Genomic DNA, 16,741 nt, shown 5'->3' with positions numbered 1-16,741 from the left:
CCCAGCCTGGGCCGTGGGACTGCCAAATAGAAAACGACAACTGTCTCAGCCCAGGGCTGCTCACTCCAGGCCCTGCGCAAGCGCTCAGGGGATCAAGCTCTTTTTCCTCAGTCCCAGCCAGGCAGCCTGGAGAAGAAAATGAGGACTGAACTAGGGCGGCAGCAGCTATGAGGGTGGAGGAGGCACAGACTTGGTAATAGGCTGGATGTGGCCGGGAGGGGATACTGGGGACTCCAAGGGGCCTCCTAGGTTTCTGACTTGGGTGATGATGACCAGGATTGGGGCTACCAAGTGAGAAGCAGGTCTGGAGAAATAGATCAGTTTCATTTCAGATGTCCGGGGAGAACCAGGACAGCAAGTCCCAGGGCTCTGCAGGGGAGCTCAGCTCGGCAGGGAGGTCTGGGCTGGAGATGGAGACTTGGGGGTCCTCTATGAGCAGAAGGTGGTTGGCACAATGGGTTTGGATGAGATTTTCCAGAAAGTGTGTGGCATGAGGACAGAGGCTCCTAAGAAACAGCCTAGGGAGACCCGGAAGAAGCAGACAAAGGAAACGGAAAAGAAAGATGGATGAAGGAAAAGCCCAAGACACAGGAAGGGAACCAAGCAGGGAGGGCGCATGAAGGCCAAGGGGGCCCAGAGAGGCTGGAGGAGAAAGTAGGGGGAATGGTGGAAACAGACACGATGAGTCGCACAGACGAAGCCACCAGTGCCTTCAGCCAGGGCAGCCTCAGGGGAACAGTGGGGGCAGAAGCAGGAGCAGCAGCAGGTGACAGGGACAAGAGGGCATGGACAACACCAAGCCCGGCCCTGTCTGAGGCCTGTGGCATGGGAGGGGAGAGAAGGGATGAGGCAGAGTGGGAGGTGCACGGGCAAGGCAGCTTGAGATCTTCCTGTGGGAGGGTTGGTTTTGTAAACACACCCTTCCAGGACTGGGTGAAGTGAGTTTCTTCTGTCTCTCATTGTCACATGGGAAGGACAGCCCGTCCTCTCCTCGGTGGGCTGATAACACCAAGCATGTTTATGGGCTCAGGGAAATAAGCCAGCAGCGAGGGAGAGGCTCACAGTGTAGGAGACGGGAGAGATGATCGACAGAGCCACCTCCAAGGAGCGGCGGGATGATGGGGGCAGATCAGGTATGGCTACAGCCTCCTTTCCTGCACACCTGTAAGAAGCATGTAGCTTGAGGTGGCCAGCTGGCCTCTCTATAGTTTAAAAGTTCCAAAAATTGGGTGGGGTGTGATGTTTTACACCTGTAATCCCAATGCTTTAGGAAGGTGAGGCAGGAGGATCCTTTGAGCCTGGGAGTTCAAGAATAGCCTGGACAACATAGCAAGACCCTATCTCTACAAATAAAAATTTTAAAGTAGCCAGGTGCAGTGGCTCGTGCCTGTAGTCCCAGCTGCTCAGGAGGCTGGGAGAGAAAGATCGCCTGAGCCCAGGAATTTGAGGATGCAGGGAGTTATTACTGCACCATTGTACTCCAGCCTGGGTGACAGAGCAAGACCCTGTCTCTAAAAATAAAAATAAATGAAAATGTTCCAAAAATTGGTATGAAACCAAATAGCAAATGCCAGAAAGAAAGAAAAAAAAAAAAAAAAAAAACACAACAAAACGACTTCGAAAAGAAAGACCAAATTAAAACCACCTCTAATAACATTAGTAATCTTTGCTGATGTGCAGAGCACCCACTGCATGCAGGAAACAGCTGGAAGCAGTTACTTAACAATGATAGTTGCTGTGTTCTTCGAACAAGCCTTGAACAAGTTGGTGTCATTATTACCACCTTGCACAGATGGAGGCCTGGAAGGTGAAGGAGCTTGTTCTAGCTGATATGAGGTACAGCTGGTACTGGAGAGAAAAGCAAATTTCCCTGAGGTGGGCTAGTGTCCCGGCACCCTGTGTAAAACTCTGCTATGCCTTGTCCTGTGGTGCTAGATTGGCTGGGGGTGGGAATGCTTCTCCACCAGGCCAACAGCAAACTCCTCTTTGTCTCCCAAGGGTCTGGGTCAGCCTGGCCTGGATCTGAGTTCAGTTCACATCACCAATATTCTCACATATGTCTAGTGAATTGCCGCAAAGTCAAAACTGTGTCCCATGATATCAGTGACCACTGTCAGGCAATCTTGCCTGGAGATTGGTGGCAGGAAAAGGCAGACACTAATTTGGGCCATAAAAAGAAGAGTGCTTCTTTGAAATTTAAAACAAGGAAGTAACACTAGCATTTTGCATGATCGTTTACCTCTTTCTGAAAACACTTCTGGTACCCACAGATGATAACTTCAGCTACATTACACAAAGTGAGAAACACAGGAATGGCCTGAAAGAAAGCAGATAAAAAACATGAAAATATTTTCTTCGATCTCACAATCACATGGTTCTTGATTTTTTGCTTAAAAATAAAGGCTGTGGAAACTTTTGGCATCCACATATATAATCACTCCAGGAAAGACTTCGATGTGGATTAGCGCTCTTTGCTGCAGTATTTCTCTCGGTAGGTGGATGTAGAGGTTCCCCTCCTACGGGCATGCTCATCAACAAACATTTAAGTCTCCCGTGTGTCAGGCACTGTGTCTGGTGCAGGGAACACATCCCATGACAAGGTAAACATGCCCCCTCAGGCGAGAGCTCGGATGGGGCAAGAGTGCACCCCGCCCAGCACACGCAGAGCAATCTTTCTTGGAGGAAGTGAAGTGAAGGAATGAGAACTGAATGATGAACTGGCATGGGCCAAACAAAAAGCGAGGAGGCGGCAAAATGGCCCAGGCAGAGGAGCACACCAAGACCCAGAGGAGAGAGCGGATCCAGCTTCTCCGGGGAACGGGAAGAAGTGGGGCATAGGTGAAACATAATGAGGAAGGGAGAGTGAAGGACAGGAAGGGAGAGAGGTATTCACAGGCCACACTGGGAAACAGGATGGATCTGAGGGCCCCAGGAACCAGTGAAGAGTTTTAAAGCTGACCATGACATGATCTGCATGTTGAGAGGAACTCGGGCTGCAGGGTGGAAGACAGAAGGCAGAGAGGGTTGCAAAAGTCTAGGGGTACCATAGGTTGAAAAATGGCCCCCTAAGGCCAGGTGTGGTGGCTCACGCCTGTAATCCTAGCACTTTGGGAGGCTAAGGAGGGTGGATCATGAGGTCAGGAGATCGAGACCATCCTGGCTAACATGGTGAAAACCTGTCTCTACTAAAAATACAAAAAAAATTAGCCGGGCATGGTGGTGGGCACCTGTAGTCCCAGCTATTTGGGAGGCGGAGGCAGGAGAATGGTATGAACCCGGGAGGCAGAGCTTGCAGTAAGCCAAGATCACACCACTGCACTGCAGCATGGGTGACAGAGCGAGATTCTGTCTCAAAAAAAAAAAAAAAAAAAACAAAAGAAAAATTGCCCCTTAAAAGACATCCACATCCCAATCCCTGGAACCTGTAAATGTTGTCTGACGTGGCAACAAGGGGTCTTTGCAAATGTGAGTAAATTGAAGATCTTGAGACAGGAGGTTATCCTGGATTATTGGGTGGGCCCTAAATGCAATCACATGTATTCTTATAAGAGGAGGCAGGCAATCACACGTATCCTTGTAAGAAGAGGTAGGTTGACATGCACAGGGAAGGGGCAGTGTGACCACAGAGCAGAGACTGGTGTGATGCAGCCACAAGCTGGGCAATGCCGCGGCCACCGGAAGCTGAAAGAAGCAAGGAACAGATTCTCCCCTAGAGGCTCAGGACTGGGCGCAGCCCTGCCCACACCTTGATTACAGACTCTGGCCTCCAGAACTGTGAAGGATACATTTCTGTTGTTTTAAGTCACCCAAGTATGTGGTTATTTATTACAATAGCCACAGGAAACTAACACAAGGAAGGACAGGATGGTGACCTGAACTTGGTACTAGCAGCAAAGATGGAGGAAAGGGGCCATATCAAAGAAATATTTAGGAGACCAAACTGAATATCTGAATAACTGGATAAACTCCCACCAAAAACAAAAAAAAAAAAAAAAAAAAAAAGGGAGAAGAAAATATAAAAAATGTAACAGTGCATTATTAGGATACACTGATACCTACTGCACATTTCCCACTGCTGGGACATTTGTGAAGAGGGGCATTATCTCCTAATGGATAGGTAACCTTGATGAGGTGAGGGGGGAGAAAGAGGAGGAGAGGAATTCTGTTGTCTTTGTTTTTCATTTTTGTTTTTTTTTTTTGAGACAGAGTCTCGCTCTGTCGCCTGGGCTGGAGTGCAGTGGTGTCAACTCGGCTCACTGCAGTCTCCACCTCCTGGGTTCAAGCGAGTCTCCTGCCTTAGACTCCCAAGCAGCCGGGATTACAGGCAACTGCAACCATGCCTGGTTAATTTCTGTACTTTTTTAGTAGAATTGGGGTTTCACCATGTTGGCCAGGCTGGTCTCGAACTCCTGGCTTCAAGTGATCCACCTGCCTCAGCCTCCAAAGCCCTGGGATTACAGGCGTGAGCCACTGCCCTGGCCTGTTGTCTTTATAGTTGATGATGATAATGATGCTTCCTGGAAGGCAGAAAATGAGAATAAGAGCACAGGTTTTGTCATCACTCTGGGCTCCAGCTCCACGGCCTGCTAGTGGGGCAAGGCGTGCATCCAAACTTTTGTCTCCTCCCCTGTAAAGCAGGGATAACAACATCCCATAGCCTGGAGCTGCCAAGAGGAACGACCCAAATACTACAGGTTAAGGACCTTGATGAGTGGCTCAGGAGCACTGCACAAAGGGTGTCAATAACATTAACTGGTGGCCCTGCCCTCAGCAGCCTGTGCAGAAGACCAACCTGGGTAAATTGCTCCAGTTTAGAGAACCTGCTTCAAAATTATGCTGCTCGCCTACTTTCAGATGAATGTATTCTTTATCTTTACAGAGGACATATTTTTACCTTGTTTTTAAAACTTCTATAGCTTTATATAGCTGTGCCATTTTAGTAATCTGTTCTAACTTGCACTGTTTCATTTCTGAGTTCTTGCCTTACATTTTTCTTACCTTTTTAAAAAAACATTTTCTATTTTTATCTTTCATTAAAGGTTCAACTCTTGTTTTTTTCTTTTAAAATAAAACTATTTCAGTTTCTAATTTTTCATGTATCTTTGTGTTTCTTTTTATTCCTCTTAAATTTTTAGATTTTAAGTTATTTTTTATGTTTGTTAAGATTATTAAAGAGATTACATATTTTAAAGTTGGCTTTCTCCATTAGGCCCATGTTTGGCAAACTTGGGGCCTGGCCTTCCAATTCTTGGCTTGAAAGGACAGCAAAAAAAAAAAAATCTTGGACAGGTTAATCACATGACACATGGAAGCTAATATTAAAGTGGGGGCTGGATCTTACTGAATTAAGACCTTATCTAAATGTTTTTTGCCTCCTTGGCTATAAAATCAATAATGAGGTCAGATAATTCTAGACCCAAGTTTAGACTTCGACGAGGCTTACTTTTCTCCATTTCAGGACCTGGAAAAGGACCAATTTATACATGTAGAATTAATTTTAAAGTACACTAACAATAGCCACCAACAACGTATTAAACATAGTGCTAAGTATTTTACGTGTACTCTCTTATTTAAACCTCCTCCCAGCACCTCTCCTACTAGATGCTATTACCCTGATTTTATAAACAATGAAACTGGGGCTAAGAAAGACTGGCCACTTGCTCGAGTATTCACAGCTCGTTCAGCGGCAAAGCCATGACCCCAATCCAGGCCTGTCTAACCACAAAGCCCACACCTTCTAGCCTTGGTGTTATGACACACAAATTACGTCAAGCCACAGTGAAAACTCCCTGGACCTCCAACTGTCCAAAGTTCAATGTGACTGGTGTGTTCCAAATCCTGGCCGTTTGCTTACTGCAGTAATAAACCTGCTGATATGGTTTGGCCCTGTGTCCCCACCCAAATCTCGTGTCAAATTGTAATTCCCGGCCGGGCGCGGTGGCTCAAGCCTGTAATCCCAGCACTTTGGGAGGCCGAGACGGGCGGATCACGAGGTCAGGAGATCGAGACCATCCTGGCTAACACGGTGAAACCCCATCTCTAATAAAAAATACAAAAAAAAAACTAGCCAGGCGAGGTGGCGGGTGCCTGTAGTCCCAGCTACTCGGGAGGCTGAGGCAGGAGAATGGTGTGAACCCGGGAGGCGGAGCTTGCAGTGAGCCAAGATCTGGCCATTGCACTCCAGCCTGGGTGACACAGCAAGACTCCGTCTCAAAAAAAAAAAAAAAAAAAAAAAAAATTGTAATTCCCAATTTTGGGAGAAAGAACAGGCGGGAGGTGATTAAATCACGGGGTGGATGTTCCCCTTGCTGTTCTTGTGATAGTGGTTCTCATAAGATCTGGTTGTTTAAAAGTAGGTGGCGCTTCCCCTGTCATTCTCGCTCTCTCCTGCTCCGCCATGGTAAGAGGTGCTTGCTTCCCCTTCACCCTCCACCTTCCATGACTGTAAGTTTCCTGAGACCCTCCAGCCATGCTTCCTGTACAGCCTGCAGAACTGTGAGTTAATTAAACATCTTTTCTTCATAAATTACCCAGTCAGGTAGTTTGTTTTTTGAGAGGAGTCTTGCTCTGTCACCCAGGCCAGAGTGCAGTGGCGTCATCTTGGCTCACTGCGACCTCCACCTCCCGGGTTCAAGTGATTCTTCTGCCTCAACCTCCTGAGTAGCTGGGACTACAGGCCCTGCTATGACACCCAGCTGATTTTTGTATTTTTAGTAGAGACGAGGTTTCACCATGTTGGCCATGTTGGTCTCGAACTCCTGACCTCAAGTGATCTGCCAGCCTCAGCCTCCTAAAATGCTGGGATTACAGGCACGGGTCACCATGCCTGGCCTGTCAGGTAGTTCTTTATAGCAGTGTGAGAATGGACTAATACAGTTGGTAAAACAAAATGGATGAACTCAGAGTAAACCTATACCTTTTTAAAAAGGCTTTCTTCTACTCCTGCTTAGCAAATTTTAAATCTGATTTTCTCAAGCCATTTTTTCTACTGAGAAGCTAACAGGTTTTAAAGACCATTATTCCACAATTGACCAGTTGCACTCTATCAGCCTGTGTAGGGCTCTATTAAAAACAATATTAAGACAGTTTGCACTTTTTTTTTTTTTTTTTTTGAGACGGAGTCTCACTCTATTGCCCAGGCTAGAGTGCAGTGGCGTGATCTCGGCAACCTCTGCCTCCCAAGTTCAAGCAATTCTCCTGCCCCAATCTACCGAGTAGGTGGGATTACAGGCATGTGCCACCACGCCCAGCTAATTTTTGTATTCTTAGTAGAGATGAGGTTTCACCATGTTGGTCAGGCTGGTCTCCAACTCCTGACCTCAGGTAATCCACCTGCCTCGGCCTCCCAAAGTGCTGGGATTTACAGGTGTGAGTCACCACACCCGGCCAGTTTGCAACTTTAATTACCTATCTTTCCCTGGCCTCCAACTCTGTACAATTTCTAATATGAACTATAACCCATTAGTTCAGGAGACCCCTAGTGACTGATTCTTTCAGAAAATCTGCCCTTTATTATCTTTAAGCAGTCAAGTTCAGCAGGACTTATTTTTGTTAAATCAAACAAAAATGCTAAGAAATGATAAAAGCGATAATAGTAGCTAAGATATCTTGAGTGCTTACTACGTGTCACTGTACCACTTTTATACATTTAAACTTCATAATAACCCTATGAGATAGATATTATTCACCTCCATTATACGGTCAAGAAAACTGAGGAATATGTTCTGGTTCTCTTTTTTTCTTTCTTTTTTTTTTTTTTTTGAGACGGAGTCTTGCTCTGTCGCCCAGGCTGGAGTGCAGTGGCCGGATCTCAGCTCACTGCAAGCTCCGCCTCCCGGGTTCACGCCATTCTCCTGCCTCAGCCTCCCAAGTAGCTGGGACTACAGGCGCCCGCCACCTCGCCCGGCTAGTTTTTTGTATTTTTTAGTAGAGACGGGGTTTCACCGTGTTAGCCAGGATGGTCTCGATCTTCTGACCTCGTGATCCGCCCGTCTCGGCCTCCCAAAGTGCTGGGATTACAGGCTTGAGCCACCGCGCCTGGCCTGGTTCTCTTTTTTACCTGACTCTTCATGATTTGAAACCACTTTTGGATGATCTAGATATCTGCTAAAGAGAAACAGAAAACTAGGTGATGCTCTTCACCACTGTCAAGACTATAGGAATGGCCTCAACGTCAAAAGGTCCTACTCTCCTTCATCAGGGAAAATGGCACAACTTCAGGAACCACAAAGACCAAAGAAGCATTTTTGAAAAAATTCGGTAAAAATGTAATGGACCAAATTAAACTAGACTGCAGGAAAATGCATTAAATTACTTAGGGACACAATTTGCAACTACTTTATTCCCAGAATCCATTAGCTGAAAATTCAACATTTCATCCGTGCACTGTTGAAATTTTTCTCTGGCTATGAAGAGAAATTGGTAACTCTCACTTAGAAATATTTCATTATTCTCATACTTCCTAGAGTGGAATTTTGAAGGCGTGGTTATTTGTTCAGGTGTTGGAACTGACTTAGAACGGTTTCCTGTGGAAAGTCTGGACCCTGCTCACAGGCACGGCTTAGGTCACTCTGCAGAGGTGTGAGCGACTCCCCTATTCAAGCACAAGTTCTGAGTCAGCTTCTTAATTTTTGTAAAAGAATGTCAATCCTATCTTTCTATCTGGGTGATTTTTACATATGGAGGTGTGTCCTTAACCTACAATACAGAATAACTGACCTCCAGGTCCTTGTCAAAGAAAGTAACTTTGAACTGTTGGCTGCCCAATTTTTATCAAAATCATGCATCCTCAGAAACAATGTTCCTAGACCAGGTGCGGTGGCTCATGCCTGTAATCCCAGCACTTTGAAAGGCTGAACTTGGTGGATCGCCTAAGGTCAGGAGTTTGAGACCAGCCTGGCCAACATGGTGAAACGCTGTCTCTACTAAAAATGCAAAAATTAGCCAGGCATGGGGGCAGGCACCTGTAATCCCAGCTACTCAAGAGGCTGACGCAGGAGAATCACTTGAACCTGGGAGGCAGAGGCTGTAGTGAGCCAAGATGGTGCCACTGCACTCTAGCCTGGGTGACAGAGCAAGACTCTGTCTCAAAAAAAAAAAAAAAAGAAAGAAAAGAAAAGAAAGGAAACGAAAGAAAGAAAGAAAGAAAGAAAGAAAGAAAGAAAGAAAGAAAGAAAGAAAGAAAGAAAGAAAAAGAAAGAAAGAAAGAAAGAAAGAAAGAGAGAGAAAGAAAGTTCCTAGAGGATTGTCTAAGGCCCTGCACGGAGCGAAATTACCAGAGACCCATGGATTTTTACCCCAGAGAACTGCTCCTACTGAACAGTGCTGTATCATCATTCTGTCTCCATGGGCACTAAGAATTCTAGACACTGGTGACTGTTGTGAGTGTTATAAGGACGTTATTAAAGACCTGCTCACTGAGTCACCCAGCCTACCCTTTATGAGGGCCCAGGAAAATTTCAATTAGTTGTAATGGTGTTTTGACTTTTTTTGCTGGAATGCAGTGGCATGATCATAGCTCACTGCAGACTCAAACTCCTGGGCTCAAGCGATCCTCCCACTTCAGCCTCCTGAGTAGCTAGGACTAGAGGCACATGCCACCAAGTGAGGCTACTTATTTTATTTTTTGTAAAGATGAGATCTGGCTATGTTGCTCAAGCTGGTCTCGAACTCCTGGGCTCAAGCAATCCTCCTGTCTCAGCCTCCTCAAGTCTGGGATTATAGGCATGGGCCACCGTGTCCAGACTTCTGTAACTTTTTTATTTGGCTGCAGAAAGCTCAGAGTTGAATTCAGACCCAGCTGTAATTATGTTGTGAGATATTACAGTATAAATTTCTAGGTGCTAAATCTCTCTGTGACATCATCTGTCTGTTACCTTTTACTTAGATTTCTTTCTTTTTTTTTTTTTTTTTTTTTGAGACAGAGTTTTACTCTGTTGCCCAGGCTGGAGTTCTGTGGTGCGATCTTGGCTCACTGCAACCTCTGCTTCCTGGGTTCAAGCGATTCTCCTGCCTCACCCTCCCGAGTAGCTGGAACCACAGGCGTGTGCCACCATACCTGGCTAATTTTTGTATTTTTAGTAGAGACGGAGTTTTGCCACATTGGCCAGGCTGGTCTTGAACTCCCGACCTCAGGTGATCCGCCCGCCTTAGCCTCCCAAAGTGCTGGGATTACAGGCATGAGCCACCATGCCGGCCCTTTTACCTAGATTTCTTTTCTTTTCTTTTCCTTTTTGTTGAGATGGAGTTTCGCTCTTTAACCCAGGCTGGAGTGAAGTGGCACAGTCTCCGCTTACCGCAACCTCTGACCCCCGGGTTCAAACGATTCTCCTGCCTCAGCCCCCTGAGTAGCTGGGATTACAGGTGCCCGCCACCAAGCTAGACTAATTTTGTATTTTTAGTAGAAATGGGGTTTCACCATGTTGGCCAGGCTGGTCCCGAACTCTTGACCTCAGGTGATTCACCCACCTCGGTCTCCCAAAGTGCTAGGATTATAGGTGTGAGCCACCGCGCCCGGCCTTATCTAGATTTCTTACACAATTCTCTTCATAAGAGTGTTTATCTTTTTTTAACTGAAATTATTTTTGTAAGCCACCACACATCGTCTCTGGAAGAAGGTGAGGTGTCTGAATATGCATATGTGCACATGTAAGTGAATATTCATAAACTGACTTGCATGACATAGACTGCAGTGTTTATTTACATTCATCTTACTATTCTGCCATTAGATGGCAAACTCCTTGAGGGCAGAGGAGCAGACTGCCTTCTTTCCCAGTCTCCAGTACAAGCTGGGAGGTCCTTTTTGTCCTTCATTTGAGGATCACATAAAGTAGCTTCCTGGTATGTAAGGGCCTCAACATATGAAAAATAAATACCTTGCAGTACCAGGAGCTCCTCCAATTCGGCAAAATGCTAATCCTAAGAGAGATGCCAGGGAATCAGAAAAGGCCTAAGGGGGCCTCAGTCTTCCAGCCTGGCATTAATGCATGGGTGGGAATGGTGGGCGGACTTGCCTGCTCTCAGGGAATGGCTGTTTTCTTTGCACTTTATCCAAGTCCACTAACCGAATTCAGTTAAACTAAATGTGCATATGCCACAGGAACACAGAGGAGTTCGGAGTGAGACAAGTAAGAACACAATATCACCCCCTCCTTTTCATGTAATCCTCAAGAAAACTCCTACTGGAACCTAGGTGATTTTTTTTTTTTTTTGGAAACAGAGTCTCGCTCTGTCATCCAGGTTGGAATACAGTGGCGTGATCTCAGCTCACTGCAACCTCCGCCTCCCGGATTCAAGCGGTTCTTCTGCCTCAGCCTCCTGAGTAGCTGGGATTACAGGTGCGTGCCACCATGCCCAGCTAATTTTCTGTATTTTTAGTAGAGACGGAGTTTCACCGTGTTGGCCAGGATGGTCTCGATCTCCTGACCTCATGATCCATCCGCCTCGGGCTCCCAAAGAGCTGGGATTATAGGTGTGAGCCACCAAGCCTGGCGTAGGTGATATTTCTTTTTTATTGCGGTAAAATATACATCACAAAAAGTTGCCACCTTAACCATTTTTAAGTGCATAGTCCGTTCACACTGCATTATGTACATTCACACTGTTGTACAACCATCACCACTCTCCATTGCCAGAACTCTTTTCATCTTGCAAAACTGAAACTCTGTGCCCATTAAACACTAACTCTTCATTCTCCCCTACCCCCACCCCGATAGCCACCATACTACTTTCTGCCTTTATAAATTTCATTACTGTAAGTACCAGATATAAGTGGAGTCACACAGTATTTGTCTTTTTTGTGACTGACTTATTTAGCATAATGTTCTCAAGGTTCATCCGTGTTGCAGCATGTGGCAGGATTTTCTTCCTTTTTAAGGCTGAATAATATTCCATTGTTTGTATTTGTGTTTTTATTTTCATTTTTTTGAGACAGAGTCTCGCTCTGTTGCCCAGGCTGGAGTGCAATGGTGCAATCTTAGCTCACTGCAACCTCTGCCCCCCAGGTTCAACCAATTCTCCTGCCTCAGCCTCCCAAGTAGCTGGTATTACAGGCATTCACCACCATGCCCAGCTAATTTTTTGTATTTTTAGTAGAGGCAGGGTTTCTCCATATTGGTCAAGCTGGTCTCGAACTCCTGACCTCAGGTGATCCACCGCCTTGGCGTCCCAAAGTGCTGGGATTGCTGGCGTGAGACACCGCATCCAGCTCCATTGTTTGTATTTATCATATTTTATCTATTTATCCATCAGTGGGCACTGAGATTGCTTCTACCTTTTGTCTATTGTGAATAATAGCCAAACGAATACGGATGCACAAGTATCTCTTCCTGTCCCTTCTTTCAATTCTTTTGGGTATCCACCCAAAAGTGGAACTGCTGAATCACATAATAATCCTATTTTTGATGTTTTGAAGAAGCACCATACTGTTTTCCATGGCAGCTGCACCACTGTGCATCTCCACCCGTGGTGCTCAAGGGTTCCAACTTCTCCACGTCTTTACCAACACTTGTTATTCTCTGTTTTTTTGGTAACAGCCATTCTCACGGGTGTGAAGTGGTACCTCCTATAGTTTTGATTTGCATTTTCCTAATGATTAATGATGTTGAGCCTCTTTTCATGGATTTATCAGTCTTTAAATGTCATCTGTGGAGAAACATCTGTTCAAGTCTTTTGCCCGTTTTTCAATCAGGTTGTTTGCGTTTGTTCTGTTAAGTTTTATGAGTTCTCTATACAGCCTATAAGTGAATCCCGCAATTGATGAGTGATTTGCAAATATTTCTTCCCTTTCTGGGGGTTGCCTTTTTACTTTGTTGATAGTATCCTTTAAAGCACCAAAATTTTTCATTTTGATGAAGTCCAATTACTCTATTTTTCTTCTGTTGCCTGTGTGTTTGGTGTCATATCCAAGAAATCCTTGCCAAATCCAACATCATGGAACTTTTTCCTTAAAAGTTCAATGTTAATAATAAGCCATTTTATGGCCGGGCACAGTGGCTCACGCCTGTAATCCCAGCACTTTGGGAGGCTGAGGCGGGTGGATCACCTGAGGTCGGGAGTTTGAGACCAGCCTGACCAACGTGGAGAAACCCCATCTCTACTAAAAATACAAAAGTAGCCAGGCATGGTGGTGCATGCCTGTAATCCCAGCTACTCAGGAGGCTGAGGCAAGAGAATCACTTGAACCCGGGAGGCGGAGGTTGCGGTGAGCCGAGATTGCGCCATTGCACTCCAGCCTGGGCAGCAGTGAGAGCAAAACTCCATCTCAAAAAAAAAAAAAAAGCCATTTTATAAGAGTTACAGGACAATTTTTAGAGGGAGCAGGATGATAAGAAAAATCCGGGGAGGAGTTTACTGTATCTAATCCTTGTAGTTGGACTCTGATCACCTGTGATGAAAACACAATGCGACAGAGGGAGCTGTCTCTCATCAGCAGTAACAGGGACATTAGGGGCGGATGCTCCATTCTGCACCAACGTTTACACTCTTCCTTCGTGGATCCAAATTCCTTTATGATATTGGAGCCAAACAAGGAGAGAGGGGACCCACGGGTACCATTTTGCTTAACTGAGTAACTCACTCCACATGGGTTTAATGATCCTTGTGTGTTTCCTCACCAACATCCTCCCATCGCTCACACAGTCCCATCTCCATCCCCGGTATGTTGAGTGAATATTGTGCTCACGGAAGAGAGAAACAAGGACAAGCCATTAGGAAGGACCAAGATCAAGGGGCTCAGCAAGGAAAACAATTCCTGTCCTGTCAAGGTGCCTTGACCTAGACTTGCAGGGTCCCTCCAGCTGCAGACCCTGGCCTCCCCCAAGCAAGCAAACAGCATGGCTTGAGCCAAATCACCAATGCCAGGATGGCCTCTCGCCACCAAACTCAGTAATGTAGGAATTTGTACATCTGTTCTGAATGCTGGTCAGCACAGGCTGAGGCAGTCCTGTCCAGCTGAGAAGGTTTTTGACCAGGAAATTATAACAAGAGTCATGAGCCATCAAAGTCATACTGTCCTCCAAGACTGACACCCATCAGAGCCATCATCACTGTGACCTTACTCAGTGTAGGACAGCTGGGCAAGCAGGTCTGAACCAGCCCAAGTCCAAATCACATTTCATCGAGACTGGTGACAGAAAGTGCCTGGCACATGCTTAACATCAAATATTCATGGTGGCTGTTCCCATGGTGAGCAGCATGTCTTTCACTCCCTGCCCCATCCCTTTCAGTTCCTCAAGGTCAGAAACCAGGTCTTGTTTGTCATGATGCCCCCAGCACATAGTAGGTCCCAAATAACTATGTGGTGAATGGATAGCTACAAGAAAAATCTCCTTTCCCTTAACTCTGTAGATCATTTGGTTGTGAGTCTGAGGTAGAAAAATCGACCAAGAGATTTTCCCATGGCATCTGTGCAGTTAACTCAGCTTCCTACCAGGAGCTACACATCAGGAGAACAGAACTTCAGGGCCTTGTCAGATAAAGGAGAGCTTAAGTGTTCCTCATAACAATACATCTACAGATTGTAATGGAGCACTTTTCCCCCATTCCTTATGGATTCATTCAACTGACAGCTTGGCACCAGCATATTGATGCCTGTTTTCTATCCAACACAAACTGTACAAGTGCCTCATGTTTATCCACTCTATAAATTTCTAAGCAACAATGTAAAAACAAAGAGCTCAGAAAACAAAGAAAAGATGCTGGGTTGATTTATTTTACTATAAAACAATAATAAGCATCTGCTTTCTGCCCTCCTCCCACTCTAATTGGGTGTATTTGGTTTTTGGTTGTTTCCCTTTGTTCAAAGATTTTGAATTGCAACAGCTTCTTTTTGCTTATTTAAGAAGACTGTGCTCTCAGCAGGGTGCAGTGGCCCATGTCTACAGTCCCAGCTACTCGGGAGGCTGAGGCAGGAGGATGACGTCAGCCCAAGAGTTTGAGGCCAGCATGGGCAACACAGTGAGACCCCCATCTCTAAAAAATGGCTGTGCTCTACGGGAATGCCACTCAAAGTGCTGGTCCTCAAGAAGATAAGGACTTGGTAAGAGAATGTAAAATCAATGCATTGCTTCCTTCTTTGAAATGTCTTGCTATGAAAAACAAAAAGCCAGCTCAATTAAACAGTGTGATTAGTGCCAAAGTTGATCTCCTCATGGACAGGTAACAAAGAATTCAAAGACCAGTACAGCTGCAGATCACAGCTCAAGAAGCCCTGCTATAGGCTGCAGAACTCCCCACCTGCCTGAAAACACACTAGACTGACATTTACCATGGTCTTCTGAGAGGGTTTGGCCACCTGGTATCAGTACCTCTTTTTTTTTTTTTTTTTTTTTTTTTTTTTTTTTTCGTGGTAACGTACTCCAACATTGAGGATCCATTACAACCTGCTCTCCATATGTGGGATCCAGGCAGAGATCCTATATGACTAGGCCTCTAAGTGTCTACAACCACAGTGAATGGTTCAGGAAGGTCTTGATCCAGGGCTGGCCAATCAACATAATTCCAACCTTGTGGCCAGTTTTCAGATCAAGGATGGGTAGTGGCCCTGACTGACCCAATCAGAGTGAAGCCCAGGACTCAAGCAGGAACTACCAGGAAAATGGTCTCTCACCACTAAAGTTGTGAGAACGTGAGGCTGCACCCATTGTTGGGGGCAGCTGTACAGCACTCACTGTGGTGGTAGGGGCGGGCTGGATGTGAAAAGAAACAAAGACGGGGAGCAGAATTGAAAGACAGAGAAACTGGCTTCTGAGTATAATACTGGAGCCTCTGGACAAAGCCGTTTGTGAAGTAGGTTTCCACCCCAAGACTTTTCAGTTATATGAATTGGTAAATCTTCCTTTTGCTTAGACCAGTTTTTGAGCTTTCTAACACTTGCAACTGAAAGAGTCTAATGTTATACAATGACTACTACACCCTGGACTCACTCTAAAATCCATACGCATTGGTCCTAAAGAAACAATTCTGAAAAGGCAAAAGGTGGGGAGTTAGAAGAGCTGCCATTCCAGGTGCAGTAGCTCGTGCCCGTAATCCCAGTGTTCTGGGAGGCTGAGGCGGGAGGATCGCTTGAGCCCAGGAGTTCAAGACCAGTCTGGGCAACAGAGCAAGACCCCATCTCCAAAAGAAAATAAATAAATAGCTGGGTGTATTGGCACATACCTGTATTCCCTGCTACTCGGGAGGCTGAGGTGGGAGGATCACTTGAGCCTATTGAGCCCAAAAGGTCAAGGCTCCAGTGAGCTGTGACTGTGCCACTGCACTCTAGCCTGGGCCACAAGATCACAAGAACAAGACCCTGTCTCAAAACAAAAACAAAAACAAAAACAAAAAAAACGGGAGCTGCCACTCTCTGGGACTAGAGGCAGGTTTAGCAAGACTTTCCACACCTACGTCTCTCCCTCTGTCAAGTGGTTAGCAGCTGCCCCACCTATCATCTGTCAAAAGACAGCAAGAATCACATAAAAGGACACGAAGGAAATCACTCTGGAAGCCTATGGAAAAAAAGCACTGTATGAACAAAAAGTATTATTATTACGAACGCAACACCTTGTTATTCAAACTTCAAAATTCTGGCAAACGTAACTATCCAGAGCCTAGGAAAAAATTTAAAAGCACTTGAGCAACACATTGCTTTTACCAAAATCCGATAGTCTATGGCATAGGAGGGGAAATACTCTCTGCAGGCCAAAGGGTATAAACTGAGACAGTAAGAGCCTGAGAACAAAGAAGGCGCAGCAGACAACCA

The 16,741-nt window shown here is 45.7% G+C and overlaps 1 protein-coding gene across 7 annotated transcripts in view; it reads right to left on the bottom strand.

Annotated features, from left to right (window-relative positions):
• The window catches only part of TMEM241 (transmembrane protein 241), a 163,726-nt gene that overhangs the window by 108,355 nt on the left and 38,630 nt on the right, over positions 1-16,741 (bottom strand). For 6 of the 7 annotated variants that reach the window (XR_007721298.1, XM_050767991.1, XM_050767992.1 and 3 more), the window contains exon 5: positions 2,240-2,317. The exons of the other annotated variant lie outside the window; for it this stretch is intronic. Coding sequence is in view for 5 of the 6 variants with exons in the window: in XM_050767991.1 (XP_050623948.1) it covers positions 2,240-2,317 (78 nt within the window). In the remaining variant the exon portion in view is untranslated. The remainder of the gene's footprint in view (positions 1-2,239; positions 2,318-16,741) is intronic. 7 annotated transcript variants of the gene reach the window in all.

The sequence above is a fragment of the Macaca thibetana genome, chromosome 18 (genome assembly GCF_024542745.1).
Source record: "Macaca thibetana thibetana isolate TM-01 chromosome 18, ASM2454274v1, whole genome shotgun sequence".
Classification (NCBI taxonomy): Eukaryota; Metazoa; Chordata; class Mammalia; order Primates; family Cercopithecidae; genus Macaca; species Macaca thibetana.
Note: the sequence above shows the minus strand (reverse complement) of the source record. Positions and strands in the feature narration are given on the sequence as shown.